General features: G+C 42.7%; 1 protein-coding gene across 2 annotated transcripts in view; it reads right to left on the reverse strand.

Annotated features, from left to right (window-relative positions):
• Positions 1–4262: 4262 nt before the first annotated feature.
• Positions 4263–24690, reverse strand: part of TCF7L1 (transcription factor 7 like 1) — a 39066-nt gene continuing 18638 nt past the window's right edge. The window contains exons 4-12 of one of the 2 annotated variants that reach the window (XM_069944213.1): positions 13135–13218; positions 10066–10198; positions 9862–9964; positions 9680–9763; positions 9452–9595; positions 7409–7568; positions 7000–7107; positions 6781–6826; positions 4263–5649 (exon numbers count right to left, since the gene is read on the reverse strand). In XM_069944213.1, coding sequence (XP_069800314.1) covers positions 5243–5649; positions 6781–6826; positions 7000–7107; positions 7409–7568; positions 9452–9595; positions 9680–9763; positions 9862–9964; positions 10066–10198; positions 13135–13218 — 1269 coding nt within the window. In that variant the 3' untranslated portion in view covers positions 4263–5242. Of the gene's footprint in view, positions 5650–6780; positions 6845–6999; positions 7108–7408; positions 7569–9451; positions 9596–9679; positions 9764–9861; positions 9965–10065; positions 10199–13134; positions 13219–24690 lie in introns of both variants that reach the window. The other variant, XM_069944204.1, reaches the window with a different exon arrangement.

The following is a 24690-nucleotide window of genomic DNA, read 5'->3' on the forward strand; positions in this document are numbered from 1 at the left end:
TTCAACTTGTGTGATTAAACCCTTATATCACTGCGAGTAAATGAAGCCTAAAGGAATCTATGACTTATTTGTTATATTCAGGTTTAGTGAATCCTAATGGAGATTTATTCAACTTTAATTCTCACCATGAAATGTCTACATAGTACTCCAATATCCCAGTGCTGAATTCTTTCCCCCCATATAATTATTATTTTCTTTTCAAATGAACTAATATCAAAGTTATACAGATTTCTAAATTACTTGTGTATAAAAATCTCAAGTCTTCCAGTACTCATCAGCTGCTGTATGTCCGGCAGGAAGTTGTGTATTCTTTCCAGGCTGACACTTCTGTCCATGTCAGGAACTGTCCAGAGCAGGAGAGGTTTTCTATGGGGATTTGCTATTGCTCTGGACAGTTCCTGTCACGGATAGAGGTGGCAGTGGAGAGCGCTGTGTCAGACTGTACCACTTCCTGCAGGACATACAGCAGTTGAAAATTACTAGAAGACCTGAGATTTTTAAATAGAATTTACAAATCTGTGTAACTTTAGGATACCAATTGATTTGAAAGAAAAAAAAAACTCTGGTGTTCCACTTTAAGGTGTCTCTCTCGTGACATGAACTCTAATCCATAAGCTTTATTAGAGGGGGTTCTCCCAACCTCTATGAGCCACCGATGCTTGTATTCTCACAGCTTTTATTATACAGTCAACCATTTTTAGAGTAACCAGAAGCAGGACCAATGGGCGATCAGCTGATCACCATGTCTGTGAATCACTCTCTGACAACAGGGACTTCTTCAGGACCATCCTTACCTGATGCAAAATGGAGCAGCTCATCCTGACGCAGGTAAAGAGTGGTATAGAACATGTAGTACCACAATGTACTGCAGTGAGACACTACTATATAGCCAGTTAGTGCATGTTCTTCAGTATTTACATGTGCCACCAGATCAGCAGCGTTCCTATTGCATTGTTTTTGGGCAACCATGTAACCCCCATGTACACATGAATATACTAGACTAGTGACTCCCAACCTGTGCCTCTCCTCTTACAGAACACCCAGGTTCCAGGGCTTTGCCGGCTTCAGCTTCCATGTCGGACGCCGTAGAATCTGATACTATTATCAGTAGCCGAAATTCCAGAGGCGGTCAAGTAAACTGAAGATGCTTTCAGGCATTAGAGACAATGGCCTCATGGATCAATTGTTGTAATTTGAGAACCTCAGTAAGTAAAACCCTGATCCTGCTGGGGGCCGGTCCTCCTAGATATTAAAACACACACTTTTTTCTTTTTCTAAAGCTGCCAACACCCAAAAAGTTGTAGAAGGTTAATAAAAGAAAAAAAATAAAATAATAATAGTGTCTAGATCTAGAAGTCTGGCCGTCCTGTAAAGGCTCTATTACTATACAGGAGGAACGTTCAGCCGATAATTGCCCCCGACCACCAAACACTTAAAGGGGTTGTCCAGTGAAAATCTTTTTCTTTCAAACCAACTGGTGTCAGAAAGTTATATAGATTTGTAATTTACTTATATTAAAACATCTCAAGTCTTCCCATACTTATTAGCTGCTGTATGTCCTGCAGGAAATGTTTTATTTTCAGTCTAACAGTGCTCTCTGCTGACATCTCTGGCCAAGACAAGAACTGTCCAGAGCAGGAGAGGTTTTCTATGGGGAGTCATAGAAAACTGAGAGTTCCTGTCTCAGCTAGAGATGTCAGCAGAGAGCACCGTGTCAGACTGAAAATACAATAAAATCTGCATGACATATGGGTGCTAATAAGTTTGGGAAAACCTGAGATTTTTTTTTTAAATAAAAATAAATAGCAAATCTATAACTTTCTGATATCAGTTTATTTGAAAGAAAAAAAAAAGATTTTCGCTGGACAACCCCTTTACCAATTAATTGATTTGATAGTTTGTGGACATAGAGATGCCGGTGGGTCAGTAGCACATCTTCTCATGTAAACATAATGTAAAACGAGGGCATTATACCTTCACACAATCTCTCAGCTATACAGCATCCATAGGCTCCTATGAAGGGTCTTCTAAACAAGCACCAATTGTTTTGCTATATAGTCAGTGCTTGTATTGTGCAGTTTTATCCCTGTGTCAAAAGGACCCTCACTGTGTACAATGTCAGGGTATGCAAAGAGTTTTATTTTATTTTAATTTTAAAAGCATATGATATTTGTAGTATGTTTGTTTTTAAACCCAGAAACATGCCCACCCATGACTTAGTGTTACAACGCATGGACAGAAGTGGCGAGGTTTCTGGAAGAAAATGGCTGCGATTTCCGAGCTCTTCTGAAATCTGGGAGATATATATTGGGAGTGGAGATATGTAACGTGCTTCGTTTGATCAGTGCTCCGCTCATCAAGCCGTTTTAGTGCTTCCTGACGCTCCAGCCAAGGTACCGGGAAAAAGCGCAATCCAATCCTGGGAAACTTCTCCCAGTTTCTCAGGATTGGATCCAGCTTTTCCCGGCATCCTAGGAGGAGCGGCAGGGAGCAGAGAAGTGCTGATCAAACAAAGTGCTTTGCTTCATTTAATTGGGAGCATTGCTATACCTCCAACATGTTAATATGTCCCCATGTAGGCCAATAGTGTGCTTGTTGCATATATTGGGCTAGTACTTGTTGGCATGCCTTTTTGCTCACTGCCTATACAATGCAGTCTTCTACGCTAGGAATACATCTCTCCTCCAATAAATGCTAAAAAGGGTAGCTAACAATGGCATAGCAGGAGCCCCATTGATTGATAGTCCTCGGGACCCTTTCCTGCAGCAAGGAGTAGCTTAAATTAAGTGGCAGTGAAGCACGCACCCTTCCTTTCCATCCAAAATCTATGGCATGGACTGACAGATGGAAGCAAGCACACCGGCTGCTTTTAGTTAGGCATAATGCAGCCACATTTTAAAGGGGTTGTGCAGTGTTAGAAAAACATAGCCACTTTCTGCAGAGACAGCACCACTCTTGTCTCCAGTTCAGATGTGATTTGCAATTAAGCTCCATTCACCACAATGGAACAGTTGTGAAACCTGCACCCAAACTGGGGAGAAAAATCGGTGGCCATGTTTTTCTAACAATGGATATGCCCTTTAAGGTCTCTATTACGGCTGCAACACCCAGACCTCCTAGGGCAGGGACAAGGAACCTTCAGCACTCCCAACTGTTGCAAGACTATACCCTTTAGATTGCAAGACCATGGGGGAGATCAAACTGGTGTAAAGTGAAACTGGCTCAGTCGCCCCTAGCAACCAATCGGATTCCACTTTCCTTTCCTCAGATTGTTTGGAAAATGAAAGGTGAAATCTGATTGGTTGCTAGGGGCAACTGAGCCAGTTTCACTTACCACCAGTTTGATAAATCTCCCCCATATCTTTGGCTGTCCAGGCATGATGGGAATTGTAACTTTGCAACAGCTGGAGGGCCAAAAGTTCCCCAATCGCTGAAGGTTGACTAAACCAAACGCAGGCCACCATAAATTAAAGAGTAGGAGATAGTCCTGGTTAGAGTTGACCAAATCTACAAGAGTAGCCTCACACGTACCCAATCCACAGAGAATTTCATGCTGTGAGTTTGCGGATCCTGGTATAGTGAAGGTCTATGGGGTCACATACCCGCAGTGGAATTTTCATTCTGCTGCGCATATGTGACCCGGTCCCCTTTAACCCCCAGCCCGGAGCATACATGACCTGCTCGGCTGTGTGAGGCTCCCGGCTACCCTCGCTCCCCATTAGCCAGGGCGCTTTTACATGTGGCTATTATAGGCCGCTATATAATAATAATAATAATAATATTATAATGGGGCTATTGATACTTGTTCGTCGGCTTGTTGCCTGCACATCTTTGTAACAGGGCAGATAGAATCCAATGTGCCTGACTGTTCTCTTCAGTGACATCTACCCATTCGTAGCTGGCTCACGTTGCACCTTATACTGCAGTTGTATTATACGTGTTGGTTTCTTCCCACAATAGTGCAAATACTAAGGATCCATAGAGTCACCTCATGAGCTTTATTTGGCTTTGATTGTCTTCTATATTCAACACAGGTCTTTGTCATGTAGCTGGTGCCCAACCATACACGGGATAAACCGCACACAGCCTTCTACTCTGCACACCGTACCAAAAACACAAGTACAAACCCATATATTTTAAAACACAATATATTTTCTATTTTGTTACAAAAAGTCACATTTTTCAAGAATTTTCTTTTCCATTAAAAAAAAAAAAAAAAAAAAAAAAAGAAAAGAAAGAAAGAAAGAAAGAAAGAAAAAGAAAGAGAGAAAAAAAATACATAAAACTGTATAGAAGACTGGAATGGAGAAGAAAGGTGGAGAGGAAAAAAATAAAAACACACAAAATCTTTAGAGTAAGTGGGAGAGAGAAAATACATATATAGGTGATAGTAACCCCGGGAATGCCAGATAGGTAAAAAATAAAAATATATATATAATTAAAAAAAAAAAAAAAAATAGCTTGCTGCCCCCAGACCAGCATTTAAAAAGGGACCAAGACTTTTTTTTTGTTTGTTTTTTTTCTTCCTCCTAACTTTTCCTTAGGACATACAAAATGGCAACCCTCCCACAAAAGGTAACATGCACACCCCCAATTTCCCTACCTGGGCACATTTGTATGTACAATATACATGAATTTATTTTTCCTATTATTTCCACTTTTACTTCATTAAAGAAAACAAAAAAACAAAGAAAAAAAATTCCATACGTTCCGCAGAGTTAAGCAAAAAAACCGCGAGGTCAAATATTGACCAATAATGTATGCGGTCTGTGTACTTGTGGCCCAATGCGTTAAGTGGCTGCGAGCTGGAAGGGAGGTACAATCTGTAATCCACCTGCACGATACAGGGCTCGGGCGAGCTGGTGTCCCCCACTGGACTGGTGAAAGTGTTCCTTTAGAAGCCCGCAGTGATCTTGCTCACCGCACCACGTGAGTCACTTGTCAAGTGATGCATGCCCATTAAGGCCAATGTCATGAAATATCTGCACCATTACTCAGTGGTGTCCATATCCACACAGCATTGTCCGTGCCGGAAGAGTAGAGTCACGGAGCAGGCTAAAAGTGGTCCCCACTGGCAGAGCGTTATATATATGTACACACACCAAATCAGTGCAGAGCAATATCCATATCTGCAAAGCAGTATACATATACTAGTGCAGAGCAGAGTATGTGCAGATCTGCAGAGTACAACTCCCATCATGTCTTTTTTGTGAAGTGATCCCAGCCATAGGATTTCTTCATGTCAGTCACTGGATTTGGTCACCAAAGAGAGGGGCTGTGTCTGCAATAGGGGTAACGGGAAGATGCCAGGTGGAGACAACACCGAAGATGTGAGTGGGATGGGGCGAGAGAGCAACGGCGATCCGACAGGGGAGGACAGGTGGCAGGACAGACTGGAGGACGGAGGAGACTTGGAGGCCAGGAAGGCTGCGGAGTGGCTGAGAGATAACTGTGCTCTTGCTTCCGGTTTGGTGGTGAGAGACAGCGGCTGAGCTTGCTCAGAGTGTGTAGCGGCAGGGGCTGCGGGAGAGGCAAGAGCGGCTGAGGGCGTTGCTGGCGAGTCCAACATGCTGCCGTGGGAGGAGGCCGGGCTATCGCAGGTCTTCTCCGAAGGGAGATGCTGCACACACACCTTCTTGGGTTTAGATGCTGCAAATGAGAAAGGAGACTGCTTAGAATTGACGGGTACAAAGAAAAATGTTCATGTGTCTAACATGTATATACATTATCGGACGTCATGCTTTCAGTATTGTGGAGATAGGAGAAGCTATCATCATCATTGTTTCTAAGTGACCACAACCAGCGGCGTTATTCTCAGCCCCTATGCAGAAACGGGTCAGTCAGGTTTAGAGCGGCCATTCCTGCACAGGACTCCTATACTCAGTGATGGTATAGGCAGCAACATGGTAGGAGATCATCTGCCTGGTCCCCGACAACCCTCATATAACAACTCTATAGGCACCAAGCAAAAGTTAACAAGCAGCCCTCATATTACTGAAAGAGGACAAAGGGTAATACAAAAGGCCCCTCCAGCTTAAAAGTGTCCCTGTCAATTCTGACATGTCAGACACATTAAAAGTTCTGATCAGTCAGTTCACACCTCCATCGACTGCTAGAACTAGACAGAAGGGCTTGGCTAAACACTTCTTGCTTGTCTAGCTGCTGGAGCTGGCTCCATAAGACTAGAAAAATGGTCTCTTGCAACGAGATTGTGAGAGAAGCACTCAGCCAAAGTACTTCTCCCTTGTCTGGCTGCAGCATTATCGGCTCCATAGACTTAAGGTTTTATTACACCTCTAGATATTTTACAGACTTGAGCGCAGACCTTGTTCCCCGAACGCTACACTATGCTATTACACGCACAGACAGCAAGCGAGGAGCGGCTGTCCAAACAGTCCTTAGATCGTTCGGGCAGCCCATTGAAGTCAGTGGCAATCTGCTGCCCCCACAGCTATTGCATGATGCGACATGCTACAGACCACCTCTGATTTTTCAAAATGTTGAAAAACCACAATTAGCCAGAGTCCTGCATGTTGGCTATTCCTTGCTGTTTAACATGCGCTATAACACTGAACAGTCGGTAATCAGCCAAATAAACCCGGTAATCAGTGTAATAGGGCCTGTGGACCACTAAAACATGATGGAACATAGACTTCAAGGGATGCAGGTCACTCACCCCTCCCACTTATCAGGTGCTACTTCCTAGTACATCAAGCATGCACTGACCAACCACATTCTATCATATTATTCTGGTTATGGAAACATGTACTGACTCCTTACCTTCCACTTCCTGGGACTTTTCCCTCTTCCGCTTCTTTCTCTTACCCTGGAACAGACCATTTGCCTTCATTAATACAGAACACATACGCATTCATTATTTCCCATCTGAATAGGTCACAGATTAAAATGCACATAACTGGATGCTAACATTGAGCAGGGGCTATAAGCCCTATCACATTTACCAGCAGATACAATATTGGGATATAAGGGCATACTTACATAGTTGTCTCTTGCGGACCACGATGGGTAGAGCTGGGAGTGAAGCTGCCTCTCTTTCCTGGCTAGCTCGTAGTACTTGGCCTGTTCTTCCCGCGATAGAGAGTGCCACTGTGGAGAAGAGACATTCAGTCTTTGCCTTGCCTACCATGACAGACATTCGATATGGGCATGCTCGAGTCAAATTGTTTGGCGAATGAATACCAGTGGCTGGAGGAAGTTAGATGTAGCTCAGGAAAACCTGGATGCAATCATAGGCTGTATCCATGCTTTTCAGGACTCCCTAGGGCTGCATCCAACTTCATCAGCCACCGGTAATCAAATGGTGAGCAATCCGACTCCAGCATGCTCAAGTCGTGCTCATCTCTAATAGAAGTCCATATTTCAGCAAGTGCATGAGGCTAGGACCTACCCGACGGCCAAGGATCTGATTGATGGCTGCGCTCTCCTTCAGTGTGCACTCCGCTACAACCTTGGCTCTCATCTCTTTCATGTACAGCATAAAGGCATTCAGCGGCTTCTTAATATGCGGCTTCTTCTCCTCTTCTTTTTTAATAGACACGCTGGATTTTCTAAAGGATGGAAAAGCAAAAACTTCTAACAACGTGTATAATGACTGCAGAATAATCCATCACTAGATGCAGAGTAACAGGTCACTTATGGGCATACATTTAGTATAAACTCAAAATTCCACACCAATATTTACTTAGAGGGGTTGTTCCACCAATAACACACCCACAACATAGGGACTGTATATGGTCACGGGGCCTAAATCTCCTGCTGAAACCTAACTATGGGGCTGCCAAAGATAGCTGAGCAGCTCCCAAAGACAAAACAAACAGGTACTCGAGTAAATTATATACACCGATATTGCTGGGACAATCCTTTTAAGGAGCTTCATTTACATTATCACACCAATGAACACAGTTTTGGTGTCAGATAACCACTTTGTATGAGGTTACTACTGTCCAAATGTGGCATTTAAGCTGTACCAAGACTGCCGACTTAAAGAGTCACTGTCGTATTTTTTTTTTTTTTTGCAGAAATCAATAGTCCAGGCGATTTTAAGAAACTTTGTAATTGGGTTTATTAGCCAAATCTGCCATTATCTGCATGTAAAAAGCCTTTTCCCAGGTCCCCCCCTCCTTCCTCTTTTTCATCCACTCTGAAAAATCTGAAAATTGTGACTTGTTGCAGGAGACGTACCCTGTCTGCTCTAGGGAGAGGGAAGGGGGGAGGAGGAAGGAGGGAGTTAGCCGGCAGCAGAAAGCAGATAACAGAGGATTACAGGCACGGAGCTGGGTGACAGCTGTAATCTGAGCTCAGGCAGGTCACTGGTGACTGTCACAGGAGATATCCCGTGAGGGATTTGTAGATTAACTCTTTGTTGTCCTGTTTTGGTCTTTTCTTTAGCTCTCTCCATAGGAGAACAATGAAGACAGGGGGGGAGAGCTTCAAACTGCTTTTTCATGATAAAAATGCATTTTTCGGATAATAAACCCAATTACAAAGTTTCTTAAAATCGCCTGGACTATTGATTTCTGCAAAAAAAAAATTCACGACAGTGACACTTTAATGGAACCAGTGATCTCAATGGGGTTTGGGTGGGTAACCTTACAAGTCGCCCCATTTCAGAATCCTCATCTATTTGTCAGAAGGGATAGTAGTTATACAGAACCGTTCTTATCCAAGAGGACCTGGCATTTCCTTTCATTATAGAGCAGGCCCATTTTGACTATGTGCTGTGTAATGCTTTGCATCCCCAGTGGTGGCGCTACAGGAGAACTATTTGCTGCCAGGTTTCTGCATAGATAATAGCTCATTGTTGGGATACCCGATTGAAAGAGAATATTGGTGGGGACCATTTAAAACAAATAATTTAAATTTCAAATTTATAATATATCATTACGCCAATGGCATAACAGGTTATGGTCTACAGAAGTGCCAGCTTCTAATCACAATGGGCCGGAGTGCTCAGTGCAAAGCAATGTCTAATAGCCCTATTTCACGGAACGATTATCGTTCATAGACTCGCTCCAACGACCGCTCGTTAACGAGCACTTAACGATTTTTTTAAGCGAACGATAACACAATACATGTGGGAACGTGAACGATATCTGTAGTGTAACGATTTTTTTGCGGTCGTTACATCGTTACATGGTCGTTTAAAACGTGGGGAAATGTAGGTAGAGATTTCAAGAACGACTGAAAGATTTTTTATTCAATGAAAAGATTAGCGAATTATTGTTGAAAGACTTACAATTTTTTTTCAACATGTTGAAAAAAAAATAGTGAACGACTCAAGGACGATTTCGCTGTTGTCGTTCGTTTACAGCTATTCCACAGAACGAATATCGTTAACGAGAGGTCGTTTGAACGATAATCGTTCGAAAAAGTTCCGTGGAATAGGGCCTTTAGATTGGGATACACCTTAATAAAGACTGGAAGCACTTACGTGTTGAGATTGGGACTGAGGTTTCCAGAGGACGGCTCCTGCTTTACAACTGGGGAGACAATGGCAGGGTGAGGGATCCCTGAGGTATGCAAGCCATGGTGAGGAGGGGGCACCATGTGTGGAGAGAAACGACTGGAAACCAAACTGGTAAAGAAAACAATATTTTTTTAAACTATGTAAAGAAGAGAGAAGCAACAAGACCGTAAATATAATAGGGAAATACTATACCTGGACATTGAGGCGTTCATTGCCAGCGCAGGATACGGGTGCCTGAATCCACCGGGAGGGATGGAATACATGGGTTGGCCTTGCCTGAGACAAAAGACTACTATGAAACAAACCGTACTACAGGAATACCATAAGAAAAGTTTTATACTATAGTAATAACCTATTAGGCATAAAACACTTACTGTGGAACCAGCCAGCCCAAGGGATGAGGGATCTGTCCTACAGCTCCAGGGGACAGCGGGTAGTATGGAGAAAGCTCTGACGGGTGAGGTGGGCGCGGGATTCCTGTAAACAAGACAGCTTAGTGGTTTATACTACAAATATACAGAATACAAAAATAAAAAACCCCACAAATTTAAATGAACCATAAAGCAGCCCAGTCTTACCGGTCTTTGGATCTATTTCAGGGGACAAATGTCCAGGAGGGGTCCCCGGCGAGAAGCGGTCGTTGCTGTAGGTGATGAGGGGTGTTAGAGGGTGCATGTGATGGGGGTGCTGGACAACTGGCACCTTGTTGGACTAAAAAAAAACAATTTGTAAAGATTCTGTGAACATCTTTGTTAAATTTTGCAATCTTTATATATCTCATAAGTACTTTATTATAGAATAGCCATTTAAGGCTGTAGGAAAGCTAGGAGAGGATCCATCTGTGCCCATCTATCCCTTACACAATGGTAGGGGGATGGGGGTTTTGGCAGAGCGACTGCTTTACAGCTGAAAGCTAGTAGAAGGAACGGGTAAAACATGCCTGTAACAAACACATGTAATCTACTCCTTCTGCAGGACTTTTCCCCCTTAGCGGAGCCCCATTAAGGTTGACTTAGTATTTGGGAGGCAGACACTGAGCAGGCCGGGCCTCACCCTTAAACCATTCTTCTACCCCCTCTCCTACATTAAGTAGCAGCTCAGCTCTTATGCTGAAAGACTTAATGCTTAAAGAATAGAGAGGAATCCAGGTGCTAATACAGGTATACAAAGGAGGAACAAAAGAGGCCTCGTGTGTGACGAGAAACACATTTTACACACACAGATGCAAGCATGAGTGAGCGTGTAAAGCTATGCAAGCATGCGTATGTGTGTGCATGGCGTGCAGCAAGACTGAGCATGAATGTATGTGTATTCTGTCAGTGCATACAATCAGTCATGGTACATAGTCTACTCCATTATACATATATATCATATAGCCACTTGCTTCACAATAATCCATCACTTACTGACAATTGATTTATATCCAGCACTGCGGTTTAGCTATAATTAAAATACTTTCCTCATCTGCATTGGGTATGTAATCCAAATTAAAGGGGTTATCCCATGAATCATTTCCATACCAGAAGACCTGAAAGCCTGTTAATAGCTAGCTCCAGGTCATTTACTGCATTAAATATTACTTTTATAATGTTTTGCTTAGATGTGTCCCCTTGGTGCTGCTCGGGGCGAGTTTAGGACAGAATCAGCATCCGGTCCTTCTTTCCACAACTGCTCTCTGAGCCGTACTACCAGGTTACTGCACCGACTCTGGTCCTCTCCTGACCAGCAGGACAGAAGGCAATTTCTAAGGTCAGCTAAGGATCACCACACAGACCTCTAGCTGTGAGGAGAGCGACTGAGCATGTGTGTCCTCAAGCACTGAGGTCAGTAGTTGGACGTGCAGACTGCTATACACTTTGAACACCAGATGGTGTAATATTAAGTAAACTGGTTATCTCTTATGGTCTAAATGATTATATAAGCTAAATGATAAAAAAAAATATATTATATATATATATATTATATATATTATATTTATTTTTATTATTTTTAATTATTTAAATGGTGGAAAACTACTTAATAGGCTACACAAAATAGCCAAGTTTTAGTTCTTACACAGGGGCTACACAAGAATTAATTATATAATAGATATCTAGAATCACGGATGGAGATTCCGTTTTTAAAGGCTGATTGCACTTAAATGCATTTACATAACAGCTTTTCACTTTAAGAAACAGTGCCAGGTCTATTCAGGCCCTGCTGAATCAGGTTGAGATGCTCTACCACACACACACACCAAACAGCCATGTTCTTTGTAATCCCATACAATCACTTTAAGGCTAAAACATACTCATTCATGTTATTCAGCACTACTTATTGGTAAGGGCTATGATTTCAAACCACCTCTAAATCTTTAGCATTCAGACCCCATTAGGGCTGCTAATATTTACAACTGGATAGGAGTTCAAGAAGGGTACTGATTCTTATTGAAGAGATCTGTAGTACAGAGCAAAGCATCATGGGAAAGTATGCAAATTCACATGCAGAAAATCCTTTAAAGGTTCTTCAGTGGGTTGCAGGGTATGCAGTCTAGTTTCTCAAGGGCTCCTAGGAATGTTATATCATCATTCCTAACACTAACTTTTTACATATGGCATACATGGTAAGAATTAGCTACCTCATCAGATCAATAGGGTCAGTAGGTCCATGTAGGAGGAAGACATCAGCAATGTTTCATACTGCACACTTGACAGGCTGGAAAATGTCTGTGCAGTGAACTGATCCTTTTGTTTTCCTCTCAAGATTGGGAAGGATCGGACCTGTATGGGTCAGCGCCGTGTTCCAAGGAGTGATATCCACACAAAGACATCTGTCTCTCTATGGAAACCCTCCAAAGGAATTAGGTCATTGGCTTTTACCGCAGGGCTATCATAATACGACATAACTCAGGATATTTCCCTAGATAATTTCCAGACTTAATAACTAATGCAGCAATTAAATATGGATCTAAGGCCTTGTTCACATCTGTGGCGGAGGCTCCAAACAGGACTGCCGTCAAAAATTCTGGACAAAACAGGGCAAAAAAGGTTCAAAAGGGTGCAGTCGGTGTCTGGGATGCAGAAGCAGAACACAAAACCAAGGTGGTAGGAACCCAGCCTAAAGGAGGTTTTCTATGATGAAACAAACTCATTAACTCTAACATGTATTGGTAACTTGGCTATTTACTACCTTTCTGTGGTCTTTCTTCCCTTCTCCCACTTCCTGTTTAGAGTAAATCTTCAAACCGACTTCCTGATCCTGTCATACACTCTAGCTAGGAATTTAGCCGACTCTCTCCCGCTAGGTAGGAGGCTACTGTGGGCAGGATTACAGTCAATGTATGGGTGCCAAACTTACAGCCCTCCAGCTGTTGCAAAACTATAGATGTCCATATACGATGGGAATTGTAGTTTTGTAACAGCTGGAGGGCCACAGTTTGACACCTCTAATGTAGAGCGAAGGAGATAGAGTTAGCTCAATTCCCAGCTACAGTGTACAGCAAGGACAGGAAGTGAGGCAAACAGTTTTCATTAAAGAAGGTAGTAAGATATTTTATTAGATAGTTGAAGACAGGCTATCATTAATCAAGGGTTTTCTGATGATAAAACCCTATCTGTATACATTCATGTATTCAATATAAAGGAATCCACCTACTAGGCAATACTCACCATGTGTGCAGGTGATGGCGACCTGGCATCCTTTAAGCCAGCTGTACTGGGGGCATCTATGAGAGGCCATTTCATCTGCAAGTACTGAAAGGAAAATAAAAAAAAATGGTTAATTTTAACCTATTCAGGCCTAGAAAGCGCAATATAGTGCAAACACGCAGTGTTACTGTAAATTACTAGTGTAATTGTTCTCTAGACCAGTGCTTCTCAAACAGTGAGGCGCCCCCTAGTTGTTGGTGAGGCCCAGCTGGGGAGGCAGTTTGCACAGAAGTTACTATGATCTGCACAGTCCTTTTTCGGTTTGCAAAATGTCCATTTTAGCAACATTATTACTTGCCTTATTAGAATCTAGAGCTTGAGAGAAAGTAGCCCTAGCATTATTTTCAGCTTTTAAATGGACTTTCACCACAGATAGTGAGGCCCAGGCCCTTTTGGTCAGTCTGGTGAGGCCCAGGCATTGCCTTAAGTCTGTTGGGTGAGGCTCCAGTAGAAAAAGTTTGAGAAGCGCTGCTCTAGACGGCGCTATTCTAGTTTGCCATATAAAAAAAGTTGCTAGAAATACCAAGACTGTACGGCAACAGTGATAAATACCGACACACACGCATACACAACTACATATAGTAAAAACAGATAATCTATCTAAGGCATCTTGCACATGGCCGAGCACAAGGAAAGTAGTAGCAAGCTGGATGTACGGCCATATGGAGAAAAATTACATATCCGTATTAAGCACTATTATGGCCCTGTACAACATCCAATTAGTTTTTATGCTGCTTTATTAAGACACTACATTTGCTGACCATTAAAATAAATTAGTTATAGGTATAATAACGTCATCTTCCAAAAGGATCAGGACACCTGGATATAACTCCTAGACCTAAAGGCATATTCATCAAACATGGGGTCTATGACATAAAGACGCAGCTCCCGGAGGGATGCAATCATGAACGTATTATATAGAGACTAACTTATAACTTTCTCTTAACCTTTCCATGCAAACAGAATACAGCCCACACTATTGTTTCCTTAACATGTGCCTCTTCAGCTGGTGTAAAACTACAACAGCTGGCATGGCATGCTGGGATTTGTAGTTATGCAACTGCTGGTTCAGTTTAAGGAACGCTGCTACAAACTGACAGTTTTTCAAAAGTTTTTCAAAAGTTTTTCAAAAGTTTTTCAAAAGTTTTTCAAAAGTTTTTCAAAAGTTTTTCAAAAGTTTTTCAAAAGTTTTTCAAAAGTTTTTCAAAAGTTTTTCCATATATCTGTATATTTTAATTTATATTAAGTGAACAAAAAAAATGAGGTAGTGATTGAGTCCATTTGTCAAATTAGCTGCCTGTAAAGCTGGTAGTCTATGGAGGAAATCTGAGCCGTCCTCCTCCCACAGATGCTCCAGTGCTGTGGAGGATTTAGGGATTTGGTGTAGGGCAGGGGGGTAGCAGGAAACTGCCTGCATGGGCAGATATAAATCCTGGAGGATCCCGGGAATGTTTACATGGGAGAACGAAAAACTGGGGCAGTAAAACCAACAGAGAGCAAGACAAGGTCCAGCTGTGAGATTCCACTTCATCCTAAGTGACTGGAGACCTTGTTCTCCTCGCAGCAGTCACCACATAGCAGCTTTCCCTCCAGCAAAAGCTGCTAAAACTTTATTAACCTTTCCGACGCTTGCAAAGACTGGAAAAAAAACATGGAGAACATACAAAATAAAAAAGAAAAGAGAAAAGAAAAGAAAAGAAAAAGAGGGCCCATGCCCAGCAAAGACGAGGCATGCAGTGTGCCAGGCCGGAGACTGCTGTGTGGGTGTTTGGGGGGAGGGTGAGGGTTCTGTAAGCCTGCAGAGTGACTGGAATCCAGCAGGAAATGTCCTTATTGTTCCCGATGACAATTTCCAGAACTCAAGCAGACAAATGGCATTGTCGCCCCTCTTCAGACCCCTCCGACATGCCCCCCCCCCCCCCCCCCACAGTTTTCCAATTTTAAACTCTCTTCCCTTTTCTTGAGATATCGGCTTATCTGTCTATACACTTAATGGAACAGTTCCTGCGATAAAGAAGTAGTTGTCCTAAGGTACTTACAGAACCGGCTATGTCTGGCTGCTGCTAAGTGAATTATTCTCCATACCTTGCCAGGCTGCCATATACATGCCAGCCAATAGATCTGGTGCCAGCCATCCTAGTACCACAGAGGCTCATTCCTGGCCATACTGTACAATACAAAGAATACATCTATAGCCAGTTTATATATACACCCAGTTTCTGGCATCTATACAGACATTGCCGTTTTGACCTTGTCATTTGATGATATCATAAGGTTATCAGTTTTCCATATGATTATCATTTGCTCTTTATATTAAGTTTCCTCTCCGAAGCCAAGCGCATTTACATTCAATAGACTGCCAGCTTGAGGAAATGCTTTCCTGTAGCAATTACACTATATATTTCTTGGCACTGGTGTAGCAGAGCAGATACAGTCACACGGCACAACCCATCGTGATATAGTGTGTTTAATATACATATAAGTGCAAGTTACTGAGTCGGCTCTGCTACATCTGCATGCACTGACCTGGAAGTAATGCATGTGACTTATTGAGAGCACACGAGAACGTGCACCTAATGTGCCAAAAATGCAGACAGTGCAAACTTGTGTCCAGAGTAGAAAGTGTGTAAATATTACGTGAAACGGCAAACACCGCTCGATACACATGCACTTTTCCCCGTGCACTGGTGGATATCTGCAAGCACGTAAACAGAGCCAGCTATACAGACAGTAACATGCAGACAGATTTCTTAATGCCGAATTGTTTTCTTTGCTATAGCCTGCAGGAATGCTTCCCCTCCCTGCCTCCCCCCCTCGATCCCCAGCTCTGCCCGCCTCCTCACCCCCACCCCCCATAAGTGGCACAGTCTCCCAGTCACTGCTGCCCTGGGGATGTTTACTTTGGCTGGGCCTAGACCTATAGCTGTGGAAAAAGGAGAGAGAGTGAGGGAGACTCAGGGAGGGGATGCAGTTACACAAAGCTGCTATATGCTGCTAAGTCTTCCTAAAAGTTGTAATGGGTGGACTCCCTAGGGGGCCATCCCAGGGCAAGAGTGCCGAAAGGAAAGGAGTCCCATTGCCGGCCACAAAAGTGGAGATCGTAACATTCACCAACCAAGTTTTCAACTATAAATCGGAAGACTGAGCGACCACCAGGAGGGACAAGGCCTTGATATGGTTTGGGCATACACAGGGCCTTCCGGTTCACAGGCTGGCTACATAAGATGTCTCACTAACCAAACATGGCGGCACTGTCAACGTGCCCTTACAATAAGAGCCACCTGCTTTTATTTTTATTGTATGGGCACGTTGACAGTGCCGCCATGTTTGGTTAGTGAGACTTACCTACTGTCTATGTTATGTATATGAGGGTATGCAGACTCTCCTCCCTCAACCCCAGCTGCTTATCACTCTCCCTATACTAACACATGCACTCTTACCAAACATGCATGTGTACGGGCTCGGGAAGAATAGCTTTTGACTGTCCATGACCACCGCTATATGTATTCTAGGCCTATCAGGGCATTTGGGCTTGGCCCTAAATAAAGTGCTCCTCCTTATTGCCTTGCGATTCTTGGATCTCAATACACTTCCATTGAAATAAATGGGAATATATAGTTTATGTTGACTATAATAGTAGAAGACAGTGGTCATCCATGCTCTAAGTATGCAAATTATTAGACACACCTTAGATGTCTAAGTGGTAAGATGGCGCTTATATTGATAGTTGAAGATTTTAATTTTATTATTATAAAACTATATAGTTTAGTGAAATTGCCCACCATAACATGGCACTACAGGGTCTCCTGCCCTCTTCTGGGGTTAAGTGGCTGACTTTCAGTGCCGGTATCGGCAGGCATCATCCCCAAATTTCAAACCCAAAAACTCCACAGCTCCATGCTGGCATATATGGTTCTTGAGGGAAGGAACACAATTTTCTATTCTATACTGGAACAAGTAATATGCTATATCCTATCAGAAAGAAAGTGACGTCCTATACAGATGAGTCCAACCACAGCTCCGTACATATCGATACCAGCATAATGCAAAGAGTCCAAGATCAATAGCCGGGGGTCCCAGGCTACCTAATACAGGCTTCGTAATAACTCCTAGAAAATGTGCTCGTCTATTTTTCCCCAAGCTATAAAAAGCAGTGTACTCTCGGTACAAGCCAAGTGCAAGGTGGCGGGGCTGTATTTGGGATTGCAGACAGCCTTCCCCTGACCCCACTCATGGTGATGTTTCCTCCGGCACAGCCTTTGATGCGGCTTACAGAGCGCTGGATGAAAGAACTGGGTAGAGAGGGGGAGTCCCCAAATCTGGCAAAGAGACAAAAATACAAACAGGGAACCCCAGACCCCTCCTTACAGCTCACATAGAGGGCAGTGTTAACCCTCGCACCAGCAGGCCTCCAAAAACTGCAGCACGGATTGAGAGGAGGCTATAGTGAAAGTCTAGGCAAGCTATTGCTCCCTGTAAACTGCCAAAACAAGGCCAGGAACAGGTCTTCACTCATGATCACTACCCTGCAAGACATCTCTAGTTCTCTAAAATCCCTATTTTTTTTGTGGGGACTTTAGAGAGTTGATTCAGTCACATATTTACAGAACATAGGACCAAGATTACATTTTAGGACTGACCGGATCTGCAAGCACTGCGGGGAACATCTCACATTGTGGATATATTAATCAGTAACTGCAGCCACCATCATTGAGATTATCCTGAGCTACAGCCATTGTGACTCTCTAAGAGTCCAGGACAATGCCTCCTTTCCCAGAGAGTTGGGTTTTGTACCTGAATGAACATGTCTAAATGGCGAGAGCCCAACAATGCACATGAGGTCACATGGTCTTTCACTTCAAGGGTCAGTGCACATAGCGCCTCAGCCCCACATTCCCAGGAAATTAATGTAAAATAGCAGTGTGAGGGTGGGATAGTGACACGGGGACAAGGCCTAGTCATATAGCTGTATATCCCCTTACTCCGGTTCCCTCCCCTCTCCCATCTAGACTAAGAAAACAAGGTGAGCAAACAAAACTCATTCCAGAGGGATTACACCTTGCACAAAGATTAGTGCACACTCCCCCCACCATCACTACTACTCACAAACAGATGCTCATCTTAAAGTGACACACACCAACTAAAACATGGGCTACCAAGAGTCATATGGAGAAAGACTTACTTTCTTCGCGTATGCGTAAGCATTGAGAGGGTGGTAAACTAACACTAAGATAGTGGATGGCGACTGGACAGGTGGTAGCAATTTAACTGCACTTCAAAAACAGCATACATGTGTGGTGGTAAACATCCATGGGGGTCCAGGGGAAAGTTACACACGTGCCATTTTTAGATATGAATACTGTATGGTATAAATCCACCACTTTGAATATAGTTTGTTTTGTTATATTTTCAAGACTGGTTAGTGTAATGGCTACTTGGTAGAGATAAAAACCTATAGGTGTTAAAGGGTAAGTTACAAACATGCTGTTTAATTGCCACAAACTAGCCAGTATGGTTGATGGGATCTGGACATAGAAATAATGTAGGACATGCTCTTGGATGTAGGCACTTACCATAACCTTGGACTCTCGTGGATGTTTACCTATACTAGGTGTGTACCTATATCTGTTATACAGTCTATTCAATATAGTGTATGAGGACTAGTTTGCGCCAATGTTGCTGCATTCCAAAAACAGCATGTGTTATCCTTGGACACCATGGGGGTTTACCTAAACTAACTTACACACCTGCTGGTTTTAGAGTGCAGCTGTATTGCTATAAACTAGCCAGTACAGTGGATGTTGTCTGGACAGGGTAATGATGTAGACATGTACTCTTTGAAACCCATGAATGTTTAGCTCCAGAAGGTAAGAGCCTACATCAATTACTCTGTCCACTTCCCAACCACAGCACTGGATTAGTTTATGGCAATTCATCTGCATGTGTGTAGCTTACTTCTGGACACCCATGGGTGCTTACCTCAAGTATGAGTTACTATGGTTAGTACCAATGATGCCTTAGTTGCAACTACTATAGACACTACCCTAAAATATTAAATATGGTGGAAAAGAGGCTATACTTTATGCTTGCACCTATAACTTGAAGTTCCTGGCCCCCAATGCAAAGTCTGTACCAGGGTCCCCAACTACTATGTGGCCACCTATAATACCAGTACCGCAAAGCCCCTAGGCCCCAGGTCTCAGGTGTGATTGCTACCTCGGCACCTCCTATAGTTATGCCAGTTTTAGTTTTTAATAGTAGACTTGACATGGGGTTTTATAAGACTTGCAGAAGGGCTGCTGGTAGTTCTCACAATCATTCACACATGTACTGGAATTGGTGCAAAGGGTCATCTGGTCTGCTCTGAGAGTCTTGTGATGGTGCCTCATTAAAATATCTTGGACCGAAAAAGAATGAGAAAAAAAGACAGTATAAATTTCAGGCCAGGCCTTTATGTAGGAATTTTTTGCTAATGGTATTGTACCCCTATCAGATCCAGTCATCTCAGTTATTTGTAACCTCAACGTGTATGATGCAGACCTGCTGGAAGATAATTGTACTAACTCCCAATTCTAGAACAAGCCAACAGAACTAAATCTCTAGATCGGATCTTGAACAATTTAAGGAATACCGGTCCTGACATTACAAAACTGACCAAGCCACGGTGCAGTCAGACAGGCCAGTCCAGGCAGGGTGGAAGCTCTACACACAATGATACCATCCCATGAATAAACAGTCTCATGTAACCAGTCGACCCACATTCACAAAAAATGACCTGAGGGGAAGTAGCCTCCTACTCGAGTAAACACACGGGTCCTAGTTTTCCCAGAATCACAGGTGAGTTAGACGTTGAAACTAGTGGCCGGATCTTAGCCAACATAATGGAGGCCAACATCAACATGCAACCTGCTTACCGGGAACAGCGGTGTTTAGTCATTCAATGCAAGGAAATTCACATATGCAGACCTTCTAAATCTGGATAGCAGATTCCCCGCCCCCCAATTTACTGTATTCACAGTGCCTAGTATACATTGTGATCGTGGTTCTTTAAAGCACTGTTGCTCATGGATTTCTATTTTTTTTGTAATTGACACGTTGAAGTAGTTTATAGTATATCAGTCCTCCCAAACTTAAATTTAATACGGCCATGCGAGTTCATGCAACAGGCTGTAACACGAAGGCTGCAATAACTTAGAGTTGGCTCAGCGGAGTGTGAATACAAATTGGCTCCATTTCATTGTATTACTAGTATCCTATTATTCATTCCTTCACTGAACGGTCTTTGGCAGTACCGACAAGTTATCTTCAGAACACATGATCATAGACAACTCGCTCATACAGCGGTGATGACCAAGAAACTATTGACCCATAGGGTCATAAATAGTTGTGTATGTTCACATGGGAGTAGGATGAGTCTAGATTTCTCTTACTTGTGGGTTTCCTTTGGAGGATTACGCTCACATGCAAATTTCTTACTGCTGAAGAATACCAGGATGTGCACCTTGAGAACATAGGCTTCCAGAACCCTAAGGTGGCTTTCTTTCTCGAAATGTACAAAAACGGAACCTGTTCATACTAGATGCTATCTATTGCCCTTTGAAGTATGGAGTCCATTGGAAGACACCCCCGCTATTGTATCAAATGTAATCTTAAAGATGGAATTAGAAGGAGCTCACTGCCATATGGCACATGTAACACGAAGAAAAGTTCTAAGAGCGTTTTTCTAATTTTACCATGTAGCATTCCTTATACAGACCGAAGAACCTTGCTAAATTGTGAACTAATCCTTCATCTAACCTGCCTGCACCACGTCTCAAGACCTAATTTATGGCCATATACAAAGATCCTATCTTGGTCCAATTCATGTTTCACCAGGATCCTCCTTTCTATGCTCAGTGAAGTCTCTCCTCTAGAAATAAAACATGTCTGGGAGATGAAATATCTGCAGCATTCCTAGAGCTGGAAAAGGACAGAACGCAGCTGCAGAGAAGAGGAGGGAGAGGGAAACGGCACTAGGAGATCGAAATGAAGGAATTAAATGAGAAACGACATCTACTAGAGACAATAGGCTCTAAGCCAGAGTGGTGGCCCAGCTGCAGCGAAGCTTACAATCTATTAGTTAAAGGGGGCCCTACTTTACAGTCATCTCCACTCCTAGTCCCAGGTCACTTCATCCCGTCTCCATATTGCCCCCTCCCTCCTCTTCTGACAGCAGGACAAGCTGTTTAGGATTTCTCATGCAAGTTTTTTTTTTCTCGTTATCCCTTTTTAAAACAGCTGCAAATCCAGTTATAGGGAGGAATGTACAGGCTGAGCTAATGGGGGCCCTAGCATGGGGTGGGGGCACCGGGGCAACATGTATTAGGAGGGAGAAAGTTACAAAAGTGCGTCAAAAACAGAATGTAACCCGTTCTCTATTGTAGAACACAAATGGACTTAGATAGTTGGGGAAATTTTTTTTTTCCTACTTTTTTAAAACTTTGTAGAGAGTTTCTAACTTTGCATGTAAACAGGAGCCATCTTAAAGGAGACTTTGTATGTGTGTAAGGTGCAGGGAGGGTTAAATTATATGCACAATTCTCTGCACAATCAAATGAAGGGGGGGGGGGGGGGTATTGCAATCAAGGGGTTATAGGTCAACCAGGCCTTTGGCTTCAGTTCCCATGGAAACAAGGCCTATTCAGTAGAGAAGCAGACACTTCTTCGTGGAGACACAATAGGGACTATTAGTAAAGAGAAGAAATAGAGAGAGAGTGCATGCCACGGAGAGGGAGAGAGGAATGTTCCGGCTAAAGAGGTGTTCATTTTGGTTCTTAAAAATTTTTCACATTTTTTTTTCATTAGGGGGAAAAAAAGTCTTAATTGCGGGATAGCCCCTTTAAGTAACAAATGGCTCAGAATGTTGTAAAGTGAAAAAAAAAAAAAAACCACATCCGGTCCTGTCTGACACTTTCCAGGTCCCCTGCTGCTCTCTACTTCTTGATCCCTTTTGACAAGGGAGATGTGACTGCCAGAGTAACCCCCTTTTAGAGGAGTTATCCAGGCTTAGAAAAACATGTCTACTTTCTTCTAAAAACAGTGCCACTCCTGTCCTCAGTTTGGTTGTGGGTGTGGTTTTGCAGCTTCAATCACGTGAACAGTTAAAATTGCAATACCACACACAACCTGGGGACAAGTGTGGCGCTGTTTTTTTTTTTTTTTGTTTTTTCCCCCCTCTAATCCTGGTTAATCCCTTTTAAACATAAATAAAAGGTATAACTGATGTTACAGATGACTTTTCAGGAATGGCAGTATTCACTTACAATTTAATTTGGCATGTTACTGCATTTTTCCCTTATTCAGTTCAGCAATAGGGTGAGTAGAGCCTAGACTACACAAAGTCTTCCACACAAATAACACAACATCACCATCTCTATCGTACATACAAAGAAACATGGAGGACTTTATACAGAAGTAATGATCAGTGTAACCAGACACTTACTAGAAGCAGCAGCTTTGAGCCTGTGGTCCTATAGCTTTTAGGGTTGTTTTCTACTTCTGTTACTGGTGACGTCTTTTGTTAGATCAGTCACTCTTTGCAATTTTTCCATATCCAAAGCTCTCAAGACACAATTGTACTGTATACTTTCCATAGCATAGTAAAGGACCATTAGCATTAATACAATGGAAACTAAATGCTACGTATTGATGTCATCTTGTTGCTGTATAAAATAGTAAAAAAACATAGTATGCAAAGAATAATAAAAATAAATATGACAGGTATGCCACTTAAAATTTGGGGTATGTTGGGGTGCGGATAGTAGTCTACCAGTATGGTGTTTACGCCCAACCAAGAACATATAAAAATTCTTAATAGGGCTATCAAACTGGGTGAGGAATGGGCGCTTGAAAAACTAAGAAAAATTAAGGTTGACATGTAAGCGAGGAAAAACAAGTGTTACGAGTCTTTCGGCACTGTAATGGGCACAGAAGGCGACGACAGCACAAGATCTAGACACAGGCAAGTAACATTTTTCGCTATTACGATAAGCCGGCCATCCCCATGCTCCGCGGACGCTAGTCTATTGCTAAAGGTGAACCGTGAAACGTAAACACATGTGCGGAATGAACTTTTTTAAACCATGGAACCACCTCTGTCTAACGTCTCCACAAGGGAATATTAACCCTTTAACCCCAGGCTCTGCAGGGGTTAATGACTTTCACAATATAATGCAGAACACTTTAGACTCCTAGAAGTTATTAGTAGGGTCTATTGAGAAGGGAGCGGTGGGGGCCACTTCCGCTCTGGTGTTCTCTCAATGCTGAAATCTGAACCCCATCATTCAGAAATGCCCCGTAGCTGTTCACGCTATTTAATGCTTCCCTCCAATATCCCCACTTCCTGTTCTCCACTAACTCTTCCATCTGCATCTCCGCAATATACTCAATCACCCCCTCAGCCTCTAACACTGAGTCAATTGTGTCACGTCAAGTCATCCAGCCCCCCTCCCATAGCAGACCCATTACCATCCCATTGCCCCAATGTTGTTCTTGCCTCCCCCATGCAAATGAGATGAATGTAATTTATCCTCTAATCTATTTACTATGGGTATTTAACACAAACCCCCCCGCCTTTACAAACTATTCAGCGCACCTCATGAACATCCAATAATCCAAGGCTCTGCATTATATTACAATCCCAACTCAAGTCGAAAACTTTCTGAACCTTAAATGGTCACTTGGAAACTTTTGATTTGTAGACATGGGTGTTCAGACCTTGACAGACAGACCTAGAACTAGCTGCGATAAGCGTGCGCCAGGTGTGTACATTGTAAGTCTATGGGAAGGCCTTGATCATAGGGAGGGAAGATATAATTTCCTCTTGCCCGATGAAAACATTTGGATAATTTTTTTTATTTTTTTTTGTAAAGCAACAGATACACTTTAGAGGGGTTTTTCTTACTAGTTTGAAAGGTTCCTTGACAAGACATTGTTCACAATGGTCCTGTTGCAACCCCCAGCAGAAATCTGTTAAATTTCCCTGCAGCACCACCACAGGGGAAATAAAGCATTACAATGTTCTATGTTTGATTAATGGGCCTACTACCTAATGCAGGACAGGACAGGTCCTCCAGAGCAAAAGACCCTCTTTATAAATACTCTTTCCTCTGGCCATGAGATGAGGATCCCGAACAGTGGATATTCTTATTAACTCAGATACCCCTAATATTAAACTTTTTCTTTAAGTATAGGTCAAGGTCTATCAATAGAACAAATAATCTGAGCCTGAACTGTGCTCCAGCAGAAAGACTGTTAAAACTAATGGGTTGACCCGTAAATATAAAGACAAGAAAAAAAAAAAAAAAAAAAAAAAAAAAAAAGTCACCAGCGAGGTCAAGTATCTTTACATCTTGCAATTCACCCCAGCCCCGGGCCTATTTATGGTCACCTGGAACACAGGTCTATGGTAAGACTTCCTCTTGTCACTCAATAAATCAGTTTATACGTCCAGTGCTCAGGAACAAGATCCCTGTCCTT

This window comes from Dendropsophus ebraccatus, chromosome 1 (genome assembly GCF_027789765.1).
Source record: "Dendropsophus ebraccatus isolate aDenEbr1 chromosome 1, aDenEbr1.pat, whole genome shotgun sequence".
NCBI classification, from domain to species: Eukaryota; Metazoa; Chordata; class Amphibia; order Anura; family Hylidae; genus Dendropsophus; species Dendropsophus ebraccatus.